The 20,035-nt window shown below is 37.8% G+C and overlaps 3 protein-coding genes across 4 annotated transcripts; all 3 read right to left on the reverse strand.

Annotated features, from left to right (window-relative positions):
* Positions 1-25: 25 nt before the first annotated feature.
* Positions 26-7,500, reverse strand: crabp1b (cellular retinoic acid binding protein 1b). Its single transcript, XM_079467123.1, has 4 exons — positions 7,285-7,500; positions 5,317-5,495; positions 4,183-4,296; positions 26-1,005 (listed from the first exon to the last, which is right to left on the reverse strand). Exons 1-4 carry the CDS (start codon positions 7,352-7,354, stop codon positions 955-957), a joined length of 414 nt encoding a protein of 137 aa, XP_079323249.1. The 5' UTR covers positions 7,355-7,500; the 3' UTR covers positions 26-954.
* Positions 7,501-10,532: 3,032 nt separating this feature from the next.
* slc25a44b (solute carrier family 25 member 44b) lies at positions 10,533-17,356 on the reverse strand. 2 transcript variants are annotated; one of them, XM_079470816.1, is made up of 6 exons: positions 17,186-17,304; positions 16,839-16,925; positions 14,200-14,377; positions 12,552-13,217; positions 12,225-12,352; positions 10,533-11,879 (listed from the first exon to the last, which is right to left on the reverse strand). In XM_079470816.1, the coding sequence occupies exons 4-6, from the start codon at positions 13,177-13,179 to the stop codon at positions 11,688-11,690; spliced, it is 948 nt and encodes a 315-aa protein (XP_079326942.1). In that variant the 5' UTR covers positions 13,180-13,217; positions 14,200-14,377; positions 16,839-16,925; positions 17,186-17,304; the 3' UTR covers positions 10,533-11,687. The 2 variants fall into 2 exon arrangements, with proteins under 2 accessions (XP_079326942.1, XP_079326941.1); XM_079470815.1 differs by lacking the exon at positions 16,839-16,925 and having other exon boundaries at positions 17,186-17,356.
* A 476-nt stretch (positions 17,357-17,832) lies between these two features.
* Positions 17,833-19,825, reverse strand: oaz2b (ornithine decarboxylase antizyme 2b). Its single transcript, XM_079476163.1, has 4 exons — positions 19,677-19,825; positions 19,366-19,538; positions 18,589-18,674; positions 17,833-18,318 (listed from the first exon to the last, which is right to left on the reverse strand). Exons 1-4 carry the CDS (start codon positions 19,734-19,736, stop codon positions 18,242-18,244), a joined length of 396 nt encoding a protein of 131 aa, XP_079332289.1. The 5' UTR covers positions 19,737-19,825; the 3' UTR covers positions 17,833-18,241.
* Between the last annotated feature and the right edge of the window lie 210 nt (positions 19,826-20,035).

Consider the following 20,035-nt stretch of genomic DNA (forward strand, 5'->3'; position numbering starts at 1 on the left):
CAAAACATTACACAAATTCATATTATCCCATGGCATGTAGTTATTTATTCAAAAGCTGCGACCTCATACTTCACTGGAGGCAGTTTTCTATTAGGAAATGCAGTTTACACTCATTGCTTCCTTTTATTTATTTACATATGTGTAAAATAAGACTCAGGACACCTTTATAGTTTCCTGCAAAATATGCCCAGTTGAGTTTAGGACCAATGAGAGCAATAAAAATCCACAGTCGTGTTTAACTCACAGAGGGGAAAAAAAGGTGTGGGTTCGATGTGGTCCATGATTTAATTAAGATTTGGCCCCATAGTACAGTTAAACACTCTCTGGAGAAATGGGTCATAAAGGCACTCCAGTGCCACAACTCACAGAGCATAAAATATAAAAACTGATGAGGGCTTTTCTCACAGATGCCAAACCTTTCTTTTTACTCTGCTTGCAAGCTGCGGGCCGTGCCAAATTTGTGGCATTGAGACAAGCTGTTCCCTTTTATTGTTGTTTTTTGGGGAATGTGTTAATATCTCGAATAATTCGATAGATAATTGTGATTTTGAAGGTATAAAGTCATGGGCTACACCTTCAACACTTGGCTTTATACCTTTAATAAATGATGGTGGTAAACTTTATTGGTGGTAATGTTTACAATCCCATCTGTAATATTTGAATGGGTTCGTTTTTATTTCATGGTGAACAAATGCCAAAAAAAGATTAAAAGGATGTACTGAGACTGAAGAACTGCAGTCAACTATTGTAACTGCTCTAAAATTGTTTACCAGATAAAAACATTAATAGAACTAGCACTGTTTTAACATCTCTAATGTACAATGAATAGACAAACAACCAGGTTCTTTAAAAGAAAGTATCGACTAACACACTATAGTGTAAGTTAATCATGAAATATGTTATTCTTCCAAAGCTGCAAGTGCCTGACTGTAACTCCATCGGTCGCCTCTGCTCTTATTCTCGGACATAAATCCTTGCGCACACCACATCGTCTGCTCCAAAGGTCTATACAATACAAATAAAAAAGAAAAGAATGTCTTTAACTCAGTTATTTTTACAGAATCAGAATGTGACACTTTACTAGAAACCATGTTTACCATGATAAATGCTTTTTTACCATACTGTACACATGAAAATTATGTAATTGTTGTTGTGTACATCACAGAGATGTTATTGTATTGATCAGTATCTGGGCCCTGCAGACATGAAGGACTCTGACAGCTCTGCTTTCAGGTTTGACATCCCGTGCTGAGAGTGACAAGCTCTGATGTCAGGAAGAGGAAAAACTCATCCTTTCTGACAGCTCTGTGCCAGACTTCCATATTTACTGAAGTTTGCAACAGCAAAACTGAGGCATCTAACAACACAGCTCGCCATCTGCACTGCCGAGCGGGAAAAGTGAAGGACCGCCGCACGTACACTTTAAAATAATGGTGTTGGGCCATCTGCTGTGCGCAGAAATGTCCTAGGAGACATTAGAGAGAAGAGTGTGGCCTACACTGCCAACATTCCTATGTAACATGATCAATTAGACCCATTTGCACAGTCTGCAGTGGGTTACTGCCAGCAACCTTGCTGTAGGATGCCAGCTTCATAGTAATGTGGTCATTTTACCAGGAGTCCCAAATGCGGTGAAATAAACAGGTTAGGATGATGTAAAGTTGATGTAAACGAATGAAAAGCGCTCTGATGATAAATGCTTGGAAAATATTTATTTAAACTATGCAATGAAACGTTATTCTCATTCCACAAAAAGTGTTACAAACAACAAAGGTTGTTTATATTCATTATGCGAAGAGGGATCATTTAGAATTAGCCGATGCTTTTAAATGATTGTTTGGCTAATGACAAAACAGCTGGTCTTGAATAGGAAAGACTTTCATTTATTACCATCGCTGCATATTCAGAAACTATTGCTCCTCATAAGCTAAGAGGAGCTTTAATGTGAGCCAGATGCATCACCATTGTGCTGTGATCACATTTTCTGCTATGGTTAATAAGTCGCAGATGGGACTCTAGTGTGTCTTGTTTCTTGCATGTCACCAGCTGTGTTAAGATCCATGAGCACATTAATGTAGTGGAACACTGTGTTAATACAGTTTAAATCCCGCTGATGTCATTTAAAGCAATAAAAACTACAGTATAGAAATGTGTACAAGAAGTTAGTGAATACAATGGAATAGTGAGAACCCAAACGTGACCTTTGTTTTTACATTGGGGATTGTGTTTTGTTGTGTAAATTCTTCAGGTTTTTAAGAGGGTACAATTAACAAATGAATTTTAAGAATTTAGAATTTAGTCAAAAGGGACAGATCAATGAACCTCAAAAATCTTTATATTTGAATCAACATTAAAGGGATAGTTCACCCAAAAAGGAAAAATGTTTGATTCATTTTCACTCTCTAGTTGTTCTAAACCTGTATAAAACTTTTTTTTTGGATGAACACGGAGAAACATATTTGGGTGAATGCTTGTAACCTTTATCACATTTCCTGTATCCGGTAAGCAAAGCAGTGTGTCACCTTTCCCGGTATAGCAACACAGTTAAAACCAATGGCTGAATATGTTAACCAGCTGTGTTACTGCTGCTTTAAGGCTGAACATCGAGCTTTCACAATTTCTTGACACAAAAGAATTGAGGAAAACATGGGTGATATTGATACTGCGAAATGAAGTGCCTTTCTTTTATAATAACATTTGTATGCGCTTGGAAACTGAGGATGTTTATCTCTTTAACTTGCTGAAATGTTCCTATAAATATTTTTCCCATCCAAATAATGCACATTCTGAATAATAAATACATTTATTTTCTAACCTGCTACAGTCCCGTGTTTACTCTTACTGGTCATATTTCATTTGAAATGAATATGACTGATAAACACCCATCATGGTAGTTGCACATGGTTTTATTAGTATAGAGTTTTTTGTAGTAAAACCATTCATTGTAACTGCCTAAAAGAAACATAATGATAATAAACACTTAATTAATCTGCGATGACAGCTAGACTACATTGATTTCGAATTAATTTGATAAAGGTTCATTGACTACCATAAAAGGAAAAAATGCAATGGTAGTCAAAAGCGCCCCAGAACTCTTTGCTGTACATTCTTCACAATATCTACATTTTTCCCAGTCGGTCGTCAATGGGTTATTAACATTTATTAATTTAGCAGATGCTTTAAACATTTACATTTACATTTTTACATTTATTCATTTGGCAGACGCTTTGGACTTACAAGTAGTTTTACACAGTGGCACATTACTGCAGAGCAATCAGGGGTAAGGTGCCTTGCTCAAGGACCCTTCAGTCATGACCTGCTGGCACTGAGATTAGAACCTTCAACCTTCTGATCAAAAGCCCAACGCTCTAACCATTAGGCCACAGCTGACCCCACATCAACATCAGTAAATTATGACAGAATTTTTATTTTTGGGTGAACTATCTCTTTAAGTTAGACACAATTTAAAGGAACCATTCACCCAAAAATTTTAACTCTGTCATCATGTAGTCACCTAACATCATGTCAATTTTAACAACCAAACAAATCTGGGGCACTAGACTTCCATTGGGAAAAAAATACTATGGTAGTTCAGGGTGCCCCAGAACTATTTAGTTTCCTGCATTCTTCAAAATTTCTTCTTTTGTGGTCAACTGAACAGATTTGAATACAGTTTTAGAACAACTTGAGGGTGAGTAAATGATGACATAATATTTATACTTGGGTGAACTATCCCTTTAACTTTCACCCAAAGCTTTATAAGCTTATACAAGTTAGTCTAATTATAAATGTGATCAACTTAAACATTTTACAGGTGTTGCAGAAGATATAATCTCGCTGTACCAGTTTGTTCATGGTCTAAGTCTTAGTTTCCTTTGTGCTGTTTTACGGTCTTTCAAAAATCTTCTTTAAACTTTTTACAACAGATACTGTTCTTGAATGAGAGAGGAAGACATTTGATGTCCCCCAGGGGCAGCGAGGCCAGTGAATAAAGGCAGTAATAAAAGCTTCCTAGTTATGAGGCCGGTTTACTGTTGTCCATCTGGCCTGTAAAACAGAACAGGCCAGATGTTTATCCATGCTGCATATTTGTTAGAATCCCAAACCAATACAAAAAGAAAGAAAGAAAGAAATGTTGTCTATGTATTAATGATAGTAATTGAATGATGGGAAAGTCCTCACCAGGAGGAGTTCGTTCCCTCTCAGTTCTCGTGTCCAGTAGGTCTTCGGGCCGTTGCCATCCACCAGGGTTTGTCTGCAGGTTATCTTATTCTCTGTTTCCCATGTGGCCAAGCTCTGTGAACAGACCAATGGCACACAGCCTTTGAAGATAAATGCACATTGTGATTCTTTCAGGGGTAGAACAATCTTCCTGAGAGAAATTGTTCTGTTACCATCTGTGTTTAGAAGCAATGATTTAGATCGATGTCTCCAAATGCATTTCATTGGCACATCAAAAGCTCTATGAAAACAGTGAATCGTAAGAGTAATGATGAGAGAGGACCACCACGAGTGACCTGCTCTGTCATGTCGATGAGTCACAGCCATATTTTATCCTTCTGTATAACCTCTCTGACTCGACCCTCTAAGATTCTAAACCGTGTGTAGACTTACATCCTTCTCCTGCGTCTGTGCTGTGTATAATAGAATGACTAAATATACCCTTCATCTGTATTTGTGTCAAAAGCAAAATACATAAATAAAACTAAAAGGTCTGGTTTTCACTTAGTCAAAAATAGATTTTTGTGTCAGAGCTTTTTAATTGCTCATAAAAAGGAAGCAGTCATAAAGGTCAGCTTGTTAAAACGGCTTTCCGTCACATGACGGTTTGGTCTGCCCCGTCGGCAGCTTCTCGACGTTCTCAGAATAAACTCTTTGCTCTTATGAAACACATCCTCTCATATCAGTGCTTGTCAACTCTTTAGTATGCAAACATTATCTTTCCCTGTGCTGGATCTGGGTGCAATTGTTTGAGTCAGAATCCCTTCAGATCCATTTAAATCCAGGAGATTAAAGGTGGAAGACATAAGGTTGACTTTAGCTAGTCTTGATAAGCCCACTGTTTTGCTTTAATGGCTTTGGGTGACATAAAATCTGATTTAGCAAACTGTCTGTGACATGTCTTAGAAGTGTCAGAATTGCACAATCACATACGGTCTGTTGTTTTTGGGTTAATGTGTTAAAGACAATTCTCAGTACTATTTAGATTGTATTATACTTTTTTTGTCTATACAAAACATTAAAATGTAATTTTGTTTTACTCAGTTATTAAGAAATGAATGAAAAAGAAAATACCAACTATCCTACTGACTGTACCTTGCATTTTCGGCCATCGATGGTCTCTTCGTTGAACTCCTGTCCTATCTGGAAGTTGATTTCCGTGGTCCTCACAGTAGTAGATGTTTTGATGTAGAACTGTTCACCATTTTGACGAATCTCCACATGGGGTTTGGAAGCGGCTGCACAGGCCACCTTCCTCAACATAGCATTCACCCCTACATTGCAAAAAGCATGAAGTCATAAATAATACAATAAATTCAGTACCATTCAGTGTATGCTCTTATAGCTCAACTAGTAGCGCACGGCACAAGCAACGCCGAGGTCATGAGTTCAATTCCCAGGGAACGCACAAACAGATAAAAAATATGCATACCTTTGAATGGACTGTTGCTTTGCCTCATGACCGAACAAAAATTAGGATTATGGAATATAAAGGCTACAAATGGGTATTTATTTCTTTGTAACATTTATTGAAAGTTCATTTAAAGAAACCTCTTAAGTGTTCTTCTGTGCTGTAATGATCCTCTAACATGCTGTAATTTCCCAAAGACTGCCATACTTGCATCATATATTTGCATCTGCTGCAATAGATACAAGAGCTAAGGAAATATTTTAATTGCATTTGTGTGCTTTTAAGAAAAAATTATTATAGACATTCATTTTTCTCCAAGCCATAACTGGAGCAAAGCAAGCATTCGTAATGCTATGGTATTCCATTTTATATCATAAATAGTCAGTACAGATTGGTATCAGCAGATGTTGCTAATAGGTAGTTACAATGACAAGGTGTTGACTGGGAGGAATTTCATGGCTTTTGGTCAACGCTGAAAGTTTGCAATGACCAATTACAAACTTATTGGACTTTATAGCACAGGAGTGCAGTGTAAACTACTGCATTAGTCAGTAAATGTTTCATCAGTTTTATAAATCCACTTAATTCACATTTCCCAAAAAAAGCTCTCTATTCCTGGAAAAGGCCATGCAGTTTTCTATGGATCTGTACTCTTCTTTTTTTGGCTAGTGATATATAAATTCATAAATAAATTATTAAGATAATCTCGCCAAACAATAAGAATTTGTGGATATACAAACTGCACCTTTGTAGTGGCCTACAAAGACATTCTTATTGCTATTTCATAATACGCTTACAAATAAGCCTACATCATATGCTAAATACAATATTTTTATTAAATACAGCCATGGAGAGCATTCAAAATTTTCATTTAATCAGCATTTCTAGATTCCGGGCATTCCAGTCGTGACATAAAGTAATCCAACAGATAAAATCGAAGTTATTGCATACATTTACAAATATATATTGTTTAAATAAAATATTGTACAAATATTGCATTGCTTAAATACTGTTATTGTAATACTGTATTGCTAAAAGGTGAATATAAACTTTTTTTGTTTGTAGTATTTGAGGTCCAGCAAATACAGAGCATCTTTTCTGTTATTTTGACCCGTTTCTACCATTTTCATTTTCTGCAAATAAATGCAAAACGAAACAATATTTGTATTTGAGATTTGGGGGAAATATTGTTAGTAGTTCACAGAATGAAACAAAAATAAAAAATTTACCTAAACAACTGTAATTATTAAATTCATATAAACTGAAACTTGTCATGGTCTCTTAATTATTTCCGCAGCTGTATATTAAACAAATAAACTAAAATATCCAAAGCCACTGAGTGGGTGCATTTTTGTACCCTTTTCCAAAACTCTACACTGTCTGTGGCTTCAAGAATTTAAATAAGAATCCAGCAACACATGCTGCCAAAGAAACAAAAGAGACTGAATACGCAGCCTAACAGCCCGAAAATAACAGTGATTTACTTTTCACACTAGTTAATCCATGAATATGCTATTGAAGAGGAAACAGCAGAAAAAAGAGATCGGCCCTCATGTGGCCTAGACCACAGGATGAAATAGTCTAGTGATCGCAAAGCATATCCACTTCTTCCTTGAGGAGGTAAAAATGTTCAAACAGAGAGGATCGCTTACCAAGCGCTTTGAGAAGTTCTTCAAAATTTTCGCTGCTCTTCATCTTCCAGGTTCCTGCAAAATTGGGCATCTTCACAACCTTTTTATCAACCTTGCACTTTGATAAAAAAATGCTTTACTTTTAATTCAAAACAACCCGTATTTACTCCTATCCGATTCCTTTCTTTTTCAGCCTCACTTGTCCACACTGTCACCTTCTCTTTCTTTCTGTTTCTCAGTTAAGCTTACTGGACCACTACTGATAGCAAGCATCTGTGACGTATGTCAGAGATCCCTCCCTCTTTCCCCAGATGGATCTAATGGCTTACAGGAGCACCCATTCTCCAACGCTTCTCATTCATCTAACACTATATCACTTTCATAACATCCCAGCCGTCACATTTATTTTCATATGAAGCTTCTGGAGAACTTAGATAGTCAGTTTATGCTTTCTGCTCTTCCGAGTTATTATTTAGTTAGGGCATTAAAATAAAATTACTTGAAAGATTTTCTCATTCTGCCCAAAAAAATAAACAGTGCCGTCATACCCAATATAAAGTTATTTTTAAATATATATTTCGTTGATGAAATTGGGAGCGTATACACACTCAATTCAATTTCTTCCTCCTCTTAAACAACCTGCCACTTTACAAAAAAGCCCCTGAACATGTCCTCACCAGATTTCCCATGAACATCCATTCATTCATCCCGGGTTCTGCCTCCCAAGAGGAGAAGGACCGGAGCCCCAGGAGAGAAAGAGGGGCCCCAGGCTGAACTCCCTCCTCCCCTCTTCTGCAGTCTGATTTGTTCCTGTCCTGATGTTGTTTCATTTATCTCTTTGACAAAGTGCCTTTGAGACAGCAGTTGATAATTAATGTAGAGAGAGGGCAGAGAGCGCTTTGTCATTTCTCCAGGAAGTGTCCAGAAGAAGGAAAGGACCCATCCAGTCCCTTGCAGACCTTCATCAGCCACCGTTTGTCCCATCAATCAATTGATTTGGTATGGGCCTGTTGGTATGTTGCTGTGGTTGTGTGTGTGCGTCTCTCTTTTGTTTTTATAAGCTAAGCCCATGGTGAATATGCTAATGTGAGGTCTTAGAAATAGATGCTGAGAGCATGATGTGACGGGCCTTGTTTTAGTTTCTAAAATGTCTAAGGGTTACGTTGCAACATTAATGTTGGTGTGAAGTAATTTAATGTTCATATGGTTATACCTTCTTTGTCATTCTCTGTACTTCAATACATGCAAGCAGATTTTAAAAGCTTTTTTGTTATATACCTTGGGCTCAGATGGAACTGGTCTGAGGTCATAACAGATTAAATCACAAATGACCAATCGACGTACACTAATGGAGGACATTCATCAACGTTCAGCTCCGCAAAAGAGACACGGCCCGTGTGACGACACCCTGTCCCCTGATATCTCAGATAAAAAGCCCCCCAGACTGATTAGGACATCTATTATGCTCCATGTCATTTTTCATTCGTGAAACATACCTAATGGAAGTTATTCCCAGTGGGACTGTCCAACGCCCTGCGCTTTTGACTATTTGCTCCAGATTGTCTATATGGGTTAATTTGGTGAGGACCAGTACTTCATAGTCCAGTCCATCTGATCTTTGCTTGATCATTTATCTGTGCTGACCTCAAACTAATCACTGATAGAGTAACCAGACCTCAGATTTCAAGGTTCCCATCGCCTACGGTTGTTATTGAATGTTTTTTAGATGTCTGGAAGTTAACTTTTCTTTTAATTAAACTTAAAGCGATAGTTATGTCATCCATTAAAACCTGTATGACTCTTTCTTCTGTGGAAGAAAGATCTTTTGAGAAAGTTCTTGTGTCCATACAATGGAATTCAATAGGGGCCAATGTTGTCGGGTAACAAACCTGCTTCAAAATACCTTCTGTTGTTGCAGAAAACATTAAGTCATACAGGTATTGAATGACAAGAGAGTGAGATTTTTGTGTGAATCTTTTAAGGAAATGAAACAACAAACCCTCTTCAAAATAAACGTGCTTACAGAAACTCCTCATAGTGATACCATCAAAGAACCATTCAGTCAAAATATAAGAACAATTTCTTACTTGCCTTTCTTTAGTTTAAGAAATCTTTTTTGTAAAAGAAAGGTAGTTAAAGGTTCTTTATGGCACCATAAAGCCAAAATGGTTCTTCTGGCATCATTTACTTTAAGGGCACAATAAACATTTTGGGTTTTCTCATATAGTCTCACAAAAAACCCAAGAACACCATCCAAATAGGTAGCAAAAACCCACATTCATTTTGTCAGTTCATAAACTGGAGTTTTGTGGGAAGGACAGTAATGCTCTTTTTAGGAACCCATAGCTGTTGTAGGCTGTAAGATAGTGCTTTTGGTCTGTGTTTTGGCTGAGACGTGGATCATTGGCAGCCCTTTCCTTGCCGAAGGGCCGAGGACGTATTACAGAAGCAGTTAATCGCAGCTGCACATTACACCCCAATACAGAATATTGCCGCAAACACACAAATAACAAGCCATTGTTCTCTCGTATAACAGATGCATAATTCACAATAAGCATTTGGGTGATTAAACTGATGAAATGGCATGATCTATGTGTATGAGAAGTAACGTATTAGTATATTGCTCCAGTCTTTTCTTTACATTAATGGTCTTCTACTTCTTTGGCTTGGGTTTGTTCTATTATGCACAGATTGATAAAAATGTATTTCACTATCCTTCCAATGTAGTGTGTGATAAACTTTGAACATACAGTATCGAACCCCACTTAGTTCTTTTGCTGGAAAGCTATTTTTTTCAACAGATCAGCTTACACTGGAGCCGATTGTTCAACTTTAAATCTTTCCACAGAATTACTCATGTTTTATTGATGCAATCATGCATCATTGAGATTTCAACTTGAAAATGTCTGATATTGTAATATCCTCCCTTCCCCTGAGTTTGATTTCAAGCAACAGTCACATGTTTCACCACCAACCCGCAGGCTTTACAGACGCACTGCTGTGGCACTAATCATTAAATCAGGGAAGAAAGACACTGTACAGCCCAAAGACAAACACACTGTGGAGCTGAACACTTGCCCTAAAATTTTACTAATGAATTTCCCCTTCATCTCTGAAGGTTCATCTCTGATTTCTTCACGTTTAAAGACACAATAACATACCGAAGTGAATCATGCTTCGTGACTATTGGGGATTTATAGCCAATTTTGTGATCTCTGCAAATATAATACTACACAGTACACCCTCTCCCACGCAGCTCGACATTGGTTAAAAGGATATCAAAAATCATTTTATTACAGCAGAACTTCTTAGTATCATCAAGGTAAACTTGTGGGGTCACATTGGGAGTATACTTTCTTTTTCTGCATTGTAGAGTGCTAGTTGTGGTTACTGTCCAGAAACAACACAGACCACACAGATAATATAGTACAGACTAACTTACTCAAAGCTTAACTGCTAATTACATTTGACTAGTTTACTGGTATGGTATTGTTATTCTAAAGTGGCCCTGAACAGGTTCAAATTAAACTGCAGGAAATATCCGTAAACCGTGAGGAACACAGGATTTCCAAACAGGGCGTCTGGCAACAATTTGTAAGTGCCTGCCCCCTAGTGGTAAAGAAGATAGCACAGCACAAAATCTGAAAAAGACTGGATAGGCTTGCTATTTCAATGGATCGTCTACAGGTTAAAAAGCTTCCAGTTTTACAAAAACTAAAAATGTAAGGAACATCTGAATTTAGTTTTCACTCATTAGGCCACTCAATTTTCCTTTCACATAGTTTCTTAAAAATCAAACTCAAGGACACTTACTTTATACAACTTGGTATATTTAGAGTGAATTTGGATCATTAAACAACACATGCACCAATCTTCTTGAATATCTGCTCAGCTTTGGCAACTTTAAACATATCAACACCCCACAGCAGAACGAGAAGCACCTACAGGGAACAATATGACGCACATGACAATTTCTTGTACAGAACATACCTTGTACATTTTGATTAACTGTACTATTACGACTCATGACACAAGAACATTGTGGGACAACTGTATGTTATTTATGTATATCTATTTAAAAATAATATTCTGTATCTGTATTTAAAAAATGAACAGTGACACAATAAGACAATTAAAACACTGCTTAAACAATGATTAGTCACAAAATAAAACATTCAATATTTTCAATCACATCTTTTTAAAGTGTCAGAAAATCCTTGTGCTGTTACACTTTTACTTTATATGTATTTTTAAACCCTGAGCAGTGCTTTCCCACTGAATAAAGTAACAAACAGCTTAAAAGCTGACTGTTACATTAGCTAAAAAAGTGTGTTCTGCCATGTCACGCTGAATCATAAAAAGTCAGGACGTTATAAATTCTAAAATAAGATGGAGCGAAGGGGTCAAATGGAAGTTTTATTTCTTTACCAGTGCCGGGAGTCAACCAGCTCTGGTCGTAGACTGAGTTTTTTAAGAGTTTCATAACCAACCACCATGACTATTGCCGTTGGCGTGGAGGAGATGATGCGAGCAGAGAGGCCCTTGGTCATCCCACAGAATCCTTCCTCTCTGATCAACTGGTTAAAGGTCTCAATGACTGACGTCCGGCCTTCCACCTGCCCAAGCAAACAGTCAGAATATAAGTCAGTATATCTAGTTATATTTGTGTGTTTGCCTTAGAATAACATTGCTATTATGAAATTCCAGGCACACATGTTTTTGAGTTAAAATAAGGTTACATGCTTAAGTCAATGAGTATGGATATTGAATCGCTCATAAACCAGTTCAACACACCCTTATTGCTGCCCTGGCTTATTAAAGACACAACTGCAATTCTCTTGTGTTCACTCTTACATGACTTACATCTAAATAATTACATGTAAATGCACTCTGGGACCCATCTACGCATTTTAAACACCAGCCTTTTGTCTTTCCATATAGAGTGTGTGCATAGGCATTACCTGAACCCTGGCCCTCACGACATCCATAGGGTTGGTGACAGTGGAAGCAGTAGCAGCTGCTAGAGGTCCAGCCATAGCCTGCAGTAGTAGATGAGGGCAGTCACTGGGAGCCATCTTAGACAACTGTTCTGTGGAACATACAAGAACAAATCAAGTTTGATAACCAAAGTATGACTTCCTTATCACCATAATTTTAAATATATAGGTATTTTATCAGTCACTTTATAAATAAGTGAAGACTAATTCTAATGATTAAAATTCAAGTAAATGAAACCAGTGTGACTTATGAACCATGTCAATGCTTAATCGAACATTTACACCTCTTACCAGCATAAAAGTGGTAAAATGGCCACCACACTGCACTATTAGGGATGTAGGTCAGGAGGGATGCCACATAACCTCGGTAGAACCCACGGACCCCATCTGCAGCAAATATCTGTGCGATAATGTCTCTCGTCTGGCCAAAAGATATTGAGGCTTTTGCTCCTGATGATTTGGGTTTAACTTTAAAGCGGGTGAGATGCCCCCCTTGGCCCTGCATCATGAGTTGCTGCGATATTACATCTATGGGAACAGTAATGCTCTGGGCCACCAGTGACGCTGACCCTCCCGCAACTAAGGACTTTAGTATATTGTCTTTAGAATAGTTGGAGACGTACTTCCTCACCAGTTCGTAAGTGGTTATGTACGCCTGGCCTGATATAAGCGTGAATGTGTTCACCATGAAGCCTCTGTAGAGTCCTCTTAAACCTTCAGATCTGAGAATCTTACAGAAGGCATCGTAGGTCCCAGTGTAGAGAGATTTCCCTTTCTGAACCTGCAGTCTGGTGCGGATGAGTGTGGCAGGGTAGACTGTGGCACGGATGGCCATGGTTACGAATACCCCAAATGAGTAGAACTTGCGTTTGTCCAAGTCCTCCCATTCTATGATCTGAATGTTCCGCTTCTGCTGCATGCTTCCCACCTCTAGTGCCCCGCATCAATCCAAGGGTTCTTGGGAAATGAGAAAATTGATTACATTTTATTGTCATTGGGCAAGTTAGCATTCAAACAGAAGTAGAAGTAGCAGCAGCATGTATATAAATAAATAACATACAAAGTGCAAATGTAAAAAAGACTAGCTCAATGCACATGTACATGAATACACATCATAAGAATGAATGGACATAAAACATACAGAATGATTTATAAGCGGTGAAAATAGAATGTAAAAGGCAGTTTCTTATTAACAAACGTTGTGTTTAACTTTAATTTTTACTAAGCAATTGAGCCTTCATTGTTCCTATAACAAATAAAAGAAAATAAATCTACATCCCACACCTATATGTTGCATGTGTGATTGTTCACGTCAGACTGATGCTTAGCATTCAGCCTGTACATGACTGCTGATTCACACTCACACTGGTGTCAATACTAGTGATGGACATTTTCGAAACAGGCTTCATGAAGCATTGAAACCTGTATCGAATCTTTTGTACCGAATCAGTGCTTTGAAGCGCTTATCGAACAGGCTATGTCACTTGATTTTTAGAAAATGAGGCTTCGGTACGTCATTACTGTTTTGAAACGTTTCAAAACTCAACGACATTTCGCCACTAGGGATGTTGATCTGAAAGTAAACTCTTAAACCAGTGTCTATAACTGATGTGATTTACATTTAGTCATTTAGCAGACGATTTATCCAAAGCGACTTAGAAATGAGGTAAACAATGGAAGTAATTGGGACAACATAAGAACAACAAAAAGTGCAATAAAACTGGTCTCATATAGCCCACCACAGTATACAGAGCTAAGTTTATTTTTAGAAAGACTAGAAGAGAGATAGAAGTCAGAACTGATCGATCAGGTCCTGACAGAAGAGTTGTGTTTTCAGCAGATTCTCAAAGCTACATAATCTGCTGTTATTGTAAAAGCGGACAGATCATGCCACAGATATGAAACCGATCCAGAGAAGGTACGTGATTGGATTTTTTACCTTTTTGGGATGGCACCACAAGATGTCATTCGTTTGCAGAGCGTAGGGATCTGGCGGGTACATAAGTCTGCATTAGCGATAAGGGGTGCCGAACCAGTGGTGGTCTTGTAGGCCAGGAGCAGAGTCTTGAATTTGATGCGAGCGACAAACTGCTGTCAATATAATTAATGGGATTTAACTGTAAATAAAGAAATAAAAAATAACCATGTTTGTAGTGATCTATGGACTGTGATCATCTCAGGATAAGTATCACTTGATATGCAATCGGCCACATTTTACAAAACAAACCGAGCCATATGTTGTGTTATTGATATATGTTGGATAATTTGCCATTTGACATAAATTATATATAGGATGAGTGCAGTAAAAAGTCAAAAGGTCAATTGTAGCCTATGGGACCATTTTGAGAACAGCCTTGTGAAGTCTGTGATGGCAAATCATAACTAAGAACACCTTATCAATGTTGAAATCCCACACTCCACCTTGATTTATTGGATGGGCATAGGTGTAGCCAAAACATCTGGTGTTCCTAAGGTATGTATATATTTCACAGTGAAAAATCACAAAATTCTGGGCATCTCATGTCCATGAATAAAAGAACGCAATTTTTTAGCCCTCAAATCGTATAAAAAGCTATATAACATACTAAAAGAATTACACAGAATGTATTATTCATTTTAATTTTAGCAAGTGCAAAGGACATTGAAGAGGCTTGAGTGGACATGATCGAACATTGACAGCCGTTTTCAGTGTAGGAAGTACAGTGCATCCGGAAAGTATTCACAGTGCTTCACTTTTTCCACATTTTGTCATGTTGCAGCCTTATTCCAAAATGGATTCAATTAATTTCCTCAATTCTACAAACAATACCCAATAATGACAACATGAAATAAGTTTGGTAGAAATCTGTGCAAATTTATTAAAAATAAAGAATGAAAAAAGCACACGTACATAAGCATTCACAGCCTTTGCCATGACACTCAAAATTCAGCTCAGGTGCATCCTGTTTCCACTGGTCTTCCTTCAGATGTTCCTACAACTTGATTGGAGTCCACCTGTGGTAAATTCAGTTGATTGGACATGATTTGGAAAGGCACACACCTGTCTATATAAGGTCCCACAGTTAACCGTGCATGTCAGAGCACAAACCGAGCCATTAAGTCAAAGGAATTTTCTGTAGACTGCCGAGACAGGATTGTATCGAGGCACAGATCTAGGGAAGGGTACAGAAACAATTCTGCAGCATTGAAGGTCCCAATGAGCACAGTGGTCTCATCCATAAATGGAAGTTTGGAACCATCTCTTGGAACTCATCAATTCTCTGGTCTGATGAAACAAAGATGGAACTCTTTGGCCTGAGTGGCAAGCGTCGTGTCTGGAAGAAACTAGGCACTGCTCATCACCTGGCCAATACCATCCCTACAGTGACGTATGGTGGTGGCAGCATCATGCTGTGGGGATGTTTTTCAGGGGCAGGAACTGGGAGTCTAGTCCGGATCGAGGTAAAGATGAATGCAGCAACGTATAGAGAATTCTTGGATGAAAACCTGCTCCAGAGCGCTCTGGACCTCAGACTGGGGCGAAGGTTCATCTTCCAACAGGACAATGACCTTAAGCACACAGCAAAGATAACAAAGGAGTGGCTAAAGGACAATTCTGTGAATATCCTTGAGTGGCCCAGACTTGAACCCGAGTGAACATCTCTGGAGAGATCTGAAAATGGCTGTGCTCCCACGCTTCCCATCCAACCTGATGGAGCTTGAGAGATCTTGCAAAGATGAATGGGAGAAACTGCCCAAAAATAGGTGTGACAAGCTTGTAGCATCATACTCAAAAAGACTTGAGGCTGTAATGTGCTTTTTATTTGTACTAAATTTGCAAAGATTTCAAACAAACTTGTTTCACATTGTCATTACGGGGTATTGTTTGTAGTATTGAGAAATTTGAATCCATTTTGGAATAATGTGAGACCTTGTGGTTTGATTTAGGCTAAATTCTCACTGCCAAATAGCCCATATCACTTACAATTAAGAGCCTAAAGTTTGCAAAACTAGGCTCAAGTACTTGTCAAACATGTAGCCTATTAAAAACCTCAAATAAATCATTTTTCAATGACTCTGGTGTGAACACGATCGCACCAACAAAGACTCGAACGTTAGTCAAGAGCACCAACCACTAGCCCAAACACGTTCAAAAAAGTATACGTAATCGTTGTTTTTGGGTCACACGTACAGATGACCACTAGGTGTCACTGTGGAGACGGGTGTCGGATTGTTTCGAAGTCTCGAAACGATACCGGTTCCGTCTTGTCAGATTTGCCTACCATAGTGCACAAATGTATTAAATGTAACTCACATCGACTAAATAAACAGGTGATTTTACAGTGCAAAATGTCCTACCAGTTTATAATAAACACATTGAATGAGTTTACAGCGTAAATACCCTATCAGATTATCCTACAGTATAAAATAAAAGGTAGGCTTAATGTACAGTGCAAAATACCCTTTGGGCTGTCCTCCCAGTAATAAATATGCAGAATGATTTAACAACGAAGAAGGTTGTCGTAGCAGACACAATTAAAAAGGAAATTGGGATTATTTAAGAGCGCAAAAAACGACGTTATATTGATGTGCGCGTGCCTGGTAGGACAATCTGACGTGATGAAATGTCAGGATTTTGATTCAACCGTTTCTTCATGTTTGATGAAGCCTTGGTCTGCCCACTACCTGTCAATACAAGACACATCTGTATAAAAAGCTTCTCTCTCACCAAATGTTAAAGATCGACGCATTAACAAGCCTCGGCTCTAATTAAAAAACTCAATGTCATAATATAATAGTCTAATCTGCTCACATTAATAGCAAAATATGCGGTAGGCTAGCTAGCATTCAGTATTTCATACGGCAAATTGACACGAGGACTCGTACAGTGCTTTACGGTCTATGACAGTCAGATTACGTTTTAAAAATATCAATAAATATTTTACCGTGCAGCAGAGATGTTCCGTTTTAATGCATATTCATGATGACATCGGTGTGTGTCCAGTAAAGAATAGTATAGCATTAGCAAGCTACAACTGTTGGTTGGGGTAGCAAATCCGTAAGCGAAGGCGATGACGCTTTCAGCGTCACCTTGGTGAACTGACCAACCACAGCACTCTGATCTTACACACCGTCAAAGGTTAAAAGTTATCGAACGGGATTTCAAACAGAGGGCGCGTTTCATGCGTTATTTATTTGATTGAATTTTTGCATCCCAAAATTGCTAATTGAATGTTTAGCCTATAAATAATACATAAATAAAACTGCTACCGGAAGCAAGGATAAAATGTCAAGTGACCTCAAAAGCAAGAAAGATGGCACTTGTTTTCAAATGTGTAGTCGTACACATCATGTTAAAACTTGTTCTGAATCAAAATCATTATTGAAACCTAATTACAAACGTATCTAAAGCCTGCCCTGAGCTGAAGATCAAATAATAACGTTGTTTTTACTTTTTTTGTCATATGAGGATCTTTACCGCAGTTTTTTCCTGTTGTTATATCAACAGTAACATTAAACAAAACCTCGAAGAAACCCCAAGCAGCACTTTCAGGTAAGTTATATTGCATATCCAGTGAACATGGGAGAACATACAGTATGTTTCTTTATTTGGGAATATGTCTTGTGTTGCTGTCATTTGAGTGATTTTGGTAGCTGTTACAGGACATTTGATAATAAACACAGAATACCACATAAACAACCCCAATTATATCAAGTTAAAATAATGCAAACTTCAATAAATAGATGGTTTTAAAAGGAGAGGTTTTTTATGGCTGTGTGGTTCTAATTAAATGAATTACATTTAAATTTAAATTTCAACCGGTTTCTTATTACTAAATGGCTGTATCATGAATTTTTATAGTGGCACGTTGATTTGGACACTGTTCAGACACTCCCCATCCACACTATTATTTTTAGTGCACTTTACAACAGTTTATAGAAATGTGTGTTATTCTTCTGTGGAGAGAGTTTGTTGTATTGTGTAGACCATAAGACGGAAATCAACTGTCGGATGCTATTAGATGATCTGGTTTCACAAGCTCAAATCCCAGACAGAAGAATGTTCTTGTAAGGAGGACTGGAAAAGAAAAAAAGAAGTTAGGAGAAGAGAAAACCATTACTGGAAGAAATTGCACCCTGCAAAAATTTCACATTTTGTAGGATAGTAAGTTTATATGCTACTTTGTGCTAATATGACACCATAATAGTGCCAATATGTTTATTGTGAATATTTTTTATACAATAAAACAAATAAGAGTTTTTTTATATTAAATTGAATCAAAACATACCAAAACAAAGCAAACTAACTAATTAAACATGCTCTATTGCACAGTGCCTATGACCTTACATGCGTCTGGCCTGCTCTTCACAAACAACACAAAGACGTGATTGATCTTCAGTTTCTCTTCTGCAAACTCCAAGACACTGGTGAGTCTTCAGTAGGTGAAAAGGGCACAATGAAACAGAAACACAAACCATCAGTATCTCCATAAATAAAATGTATGGCTATAAAGAATTTGCCCCTGAGACAAGAGTGAGAATGGAGGAAGAACTGTAATTATGTCAAGTCAAGTCAGCTTTATTTACGTATATAGCGCTTTTTACAGTTTTCATTGTTACAAAGCAGCTGTACAAGAAAACATTGACTATAAGCAAAACATTTAAGGTTATGCAAGTCAAAACACAGGTCAAATATCAGACAGACTAAATTCCTATATGCAGTGTTAATGAAATAAAACTATAAAATTATGCAAGACTTTTAGGACAGGGATGGAAAGTTATGAAACATTCATAGCTTATTGTTATGTGTAATGTGTATTGTAATCCAAGTGGGCCTCAATGATCCATTTGCCTTAGTCTTCAGACTAAATCAGGCTTTGGTCCAATTTTCATAGTATTCAACTACCTTTAGTATTGTACAAAACATCTGGTCTTTTTGCCCAATACTTCTCATTGGTAAGTTGGATAAAATTGTCGATAACTCAACAGGTCAAAATAATGTTAGGAAAAGAATGTCTATCAACTATCTGCCATGCATGAGCATATTTTTATCAGTTCAACGCTTGAATCCTTCAACGCTGGCTTTAGAGCGAACAGTGCTGTAAAGAGTGTATTAATCACATACCCTTCTTTGGTGCCTTTAAGTAGTTCTCCATCTGGTATACCAACAAAAAGGCTGTGGCCAGAACATATCGACCGCATGCTCCATGACAAGTGATCATTTTGCTGATACTGAAAGTGCAGGATAGATGACCTGCTGTCCAGTGAGGTCACCTGTTTCATAGTGAACTTCCCACCCTGCATAAAAAGAATACAGCCAATCTGTTAAAATTAGTCTATGTTTATCTTTGTAAAAGATTCATAAATCTCTGTTAAAACAATAAAGTTTTCTAGTAAGCAGGCACTATCATCATCGGGATCCTTTTCAAGCTTTACCTTGTAAAGGAGCACATCTTGAGTCTGCTCCTTGCCTGTCGCTTGTCCAGATGTGATCATCCTCTGTGGTTGAGGGGCATCAGGAGCACCACAGAGTCCCCAGAGCCCCCTGCCTGACCCAATTGAGCACACATACTGAATCCAGAAGTGCAGCGCTGCAGAGATACAGGTAAACAAGCCACTATAACATCACTGAATTTTCTAAGAAATTTGTATTGCTGAACTGTATAGATCGGTTGCAGATTTGATTTAATGTTCTAGTTGGTGGAGCATTGTGTTAGCAGCACAAAGGTCACAGGGACTTAAACCCATGAAAACTAATGTATGCCTATGTATAATGTATATGTCGATTTGGATAA

Source organism: Barbatula barbatula (assembly GCF_947034865.1).
Source record: "Barbatula barbatula genome assembly, chromosome: 1".
NCBI lineage: Eukaryota > Metazoa > Chordata > Actinopteri > Cypriniformes > Nemacheilidae > Barbatula > Barbatula barbatula.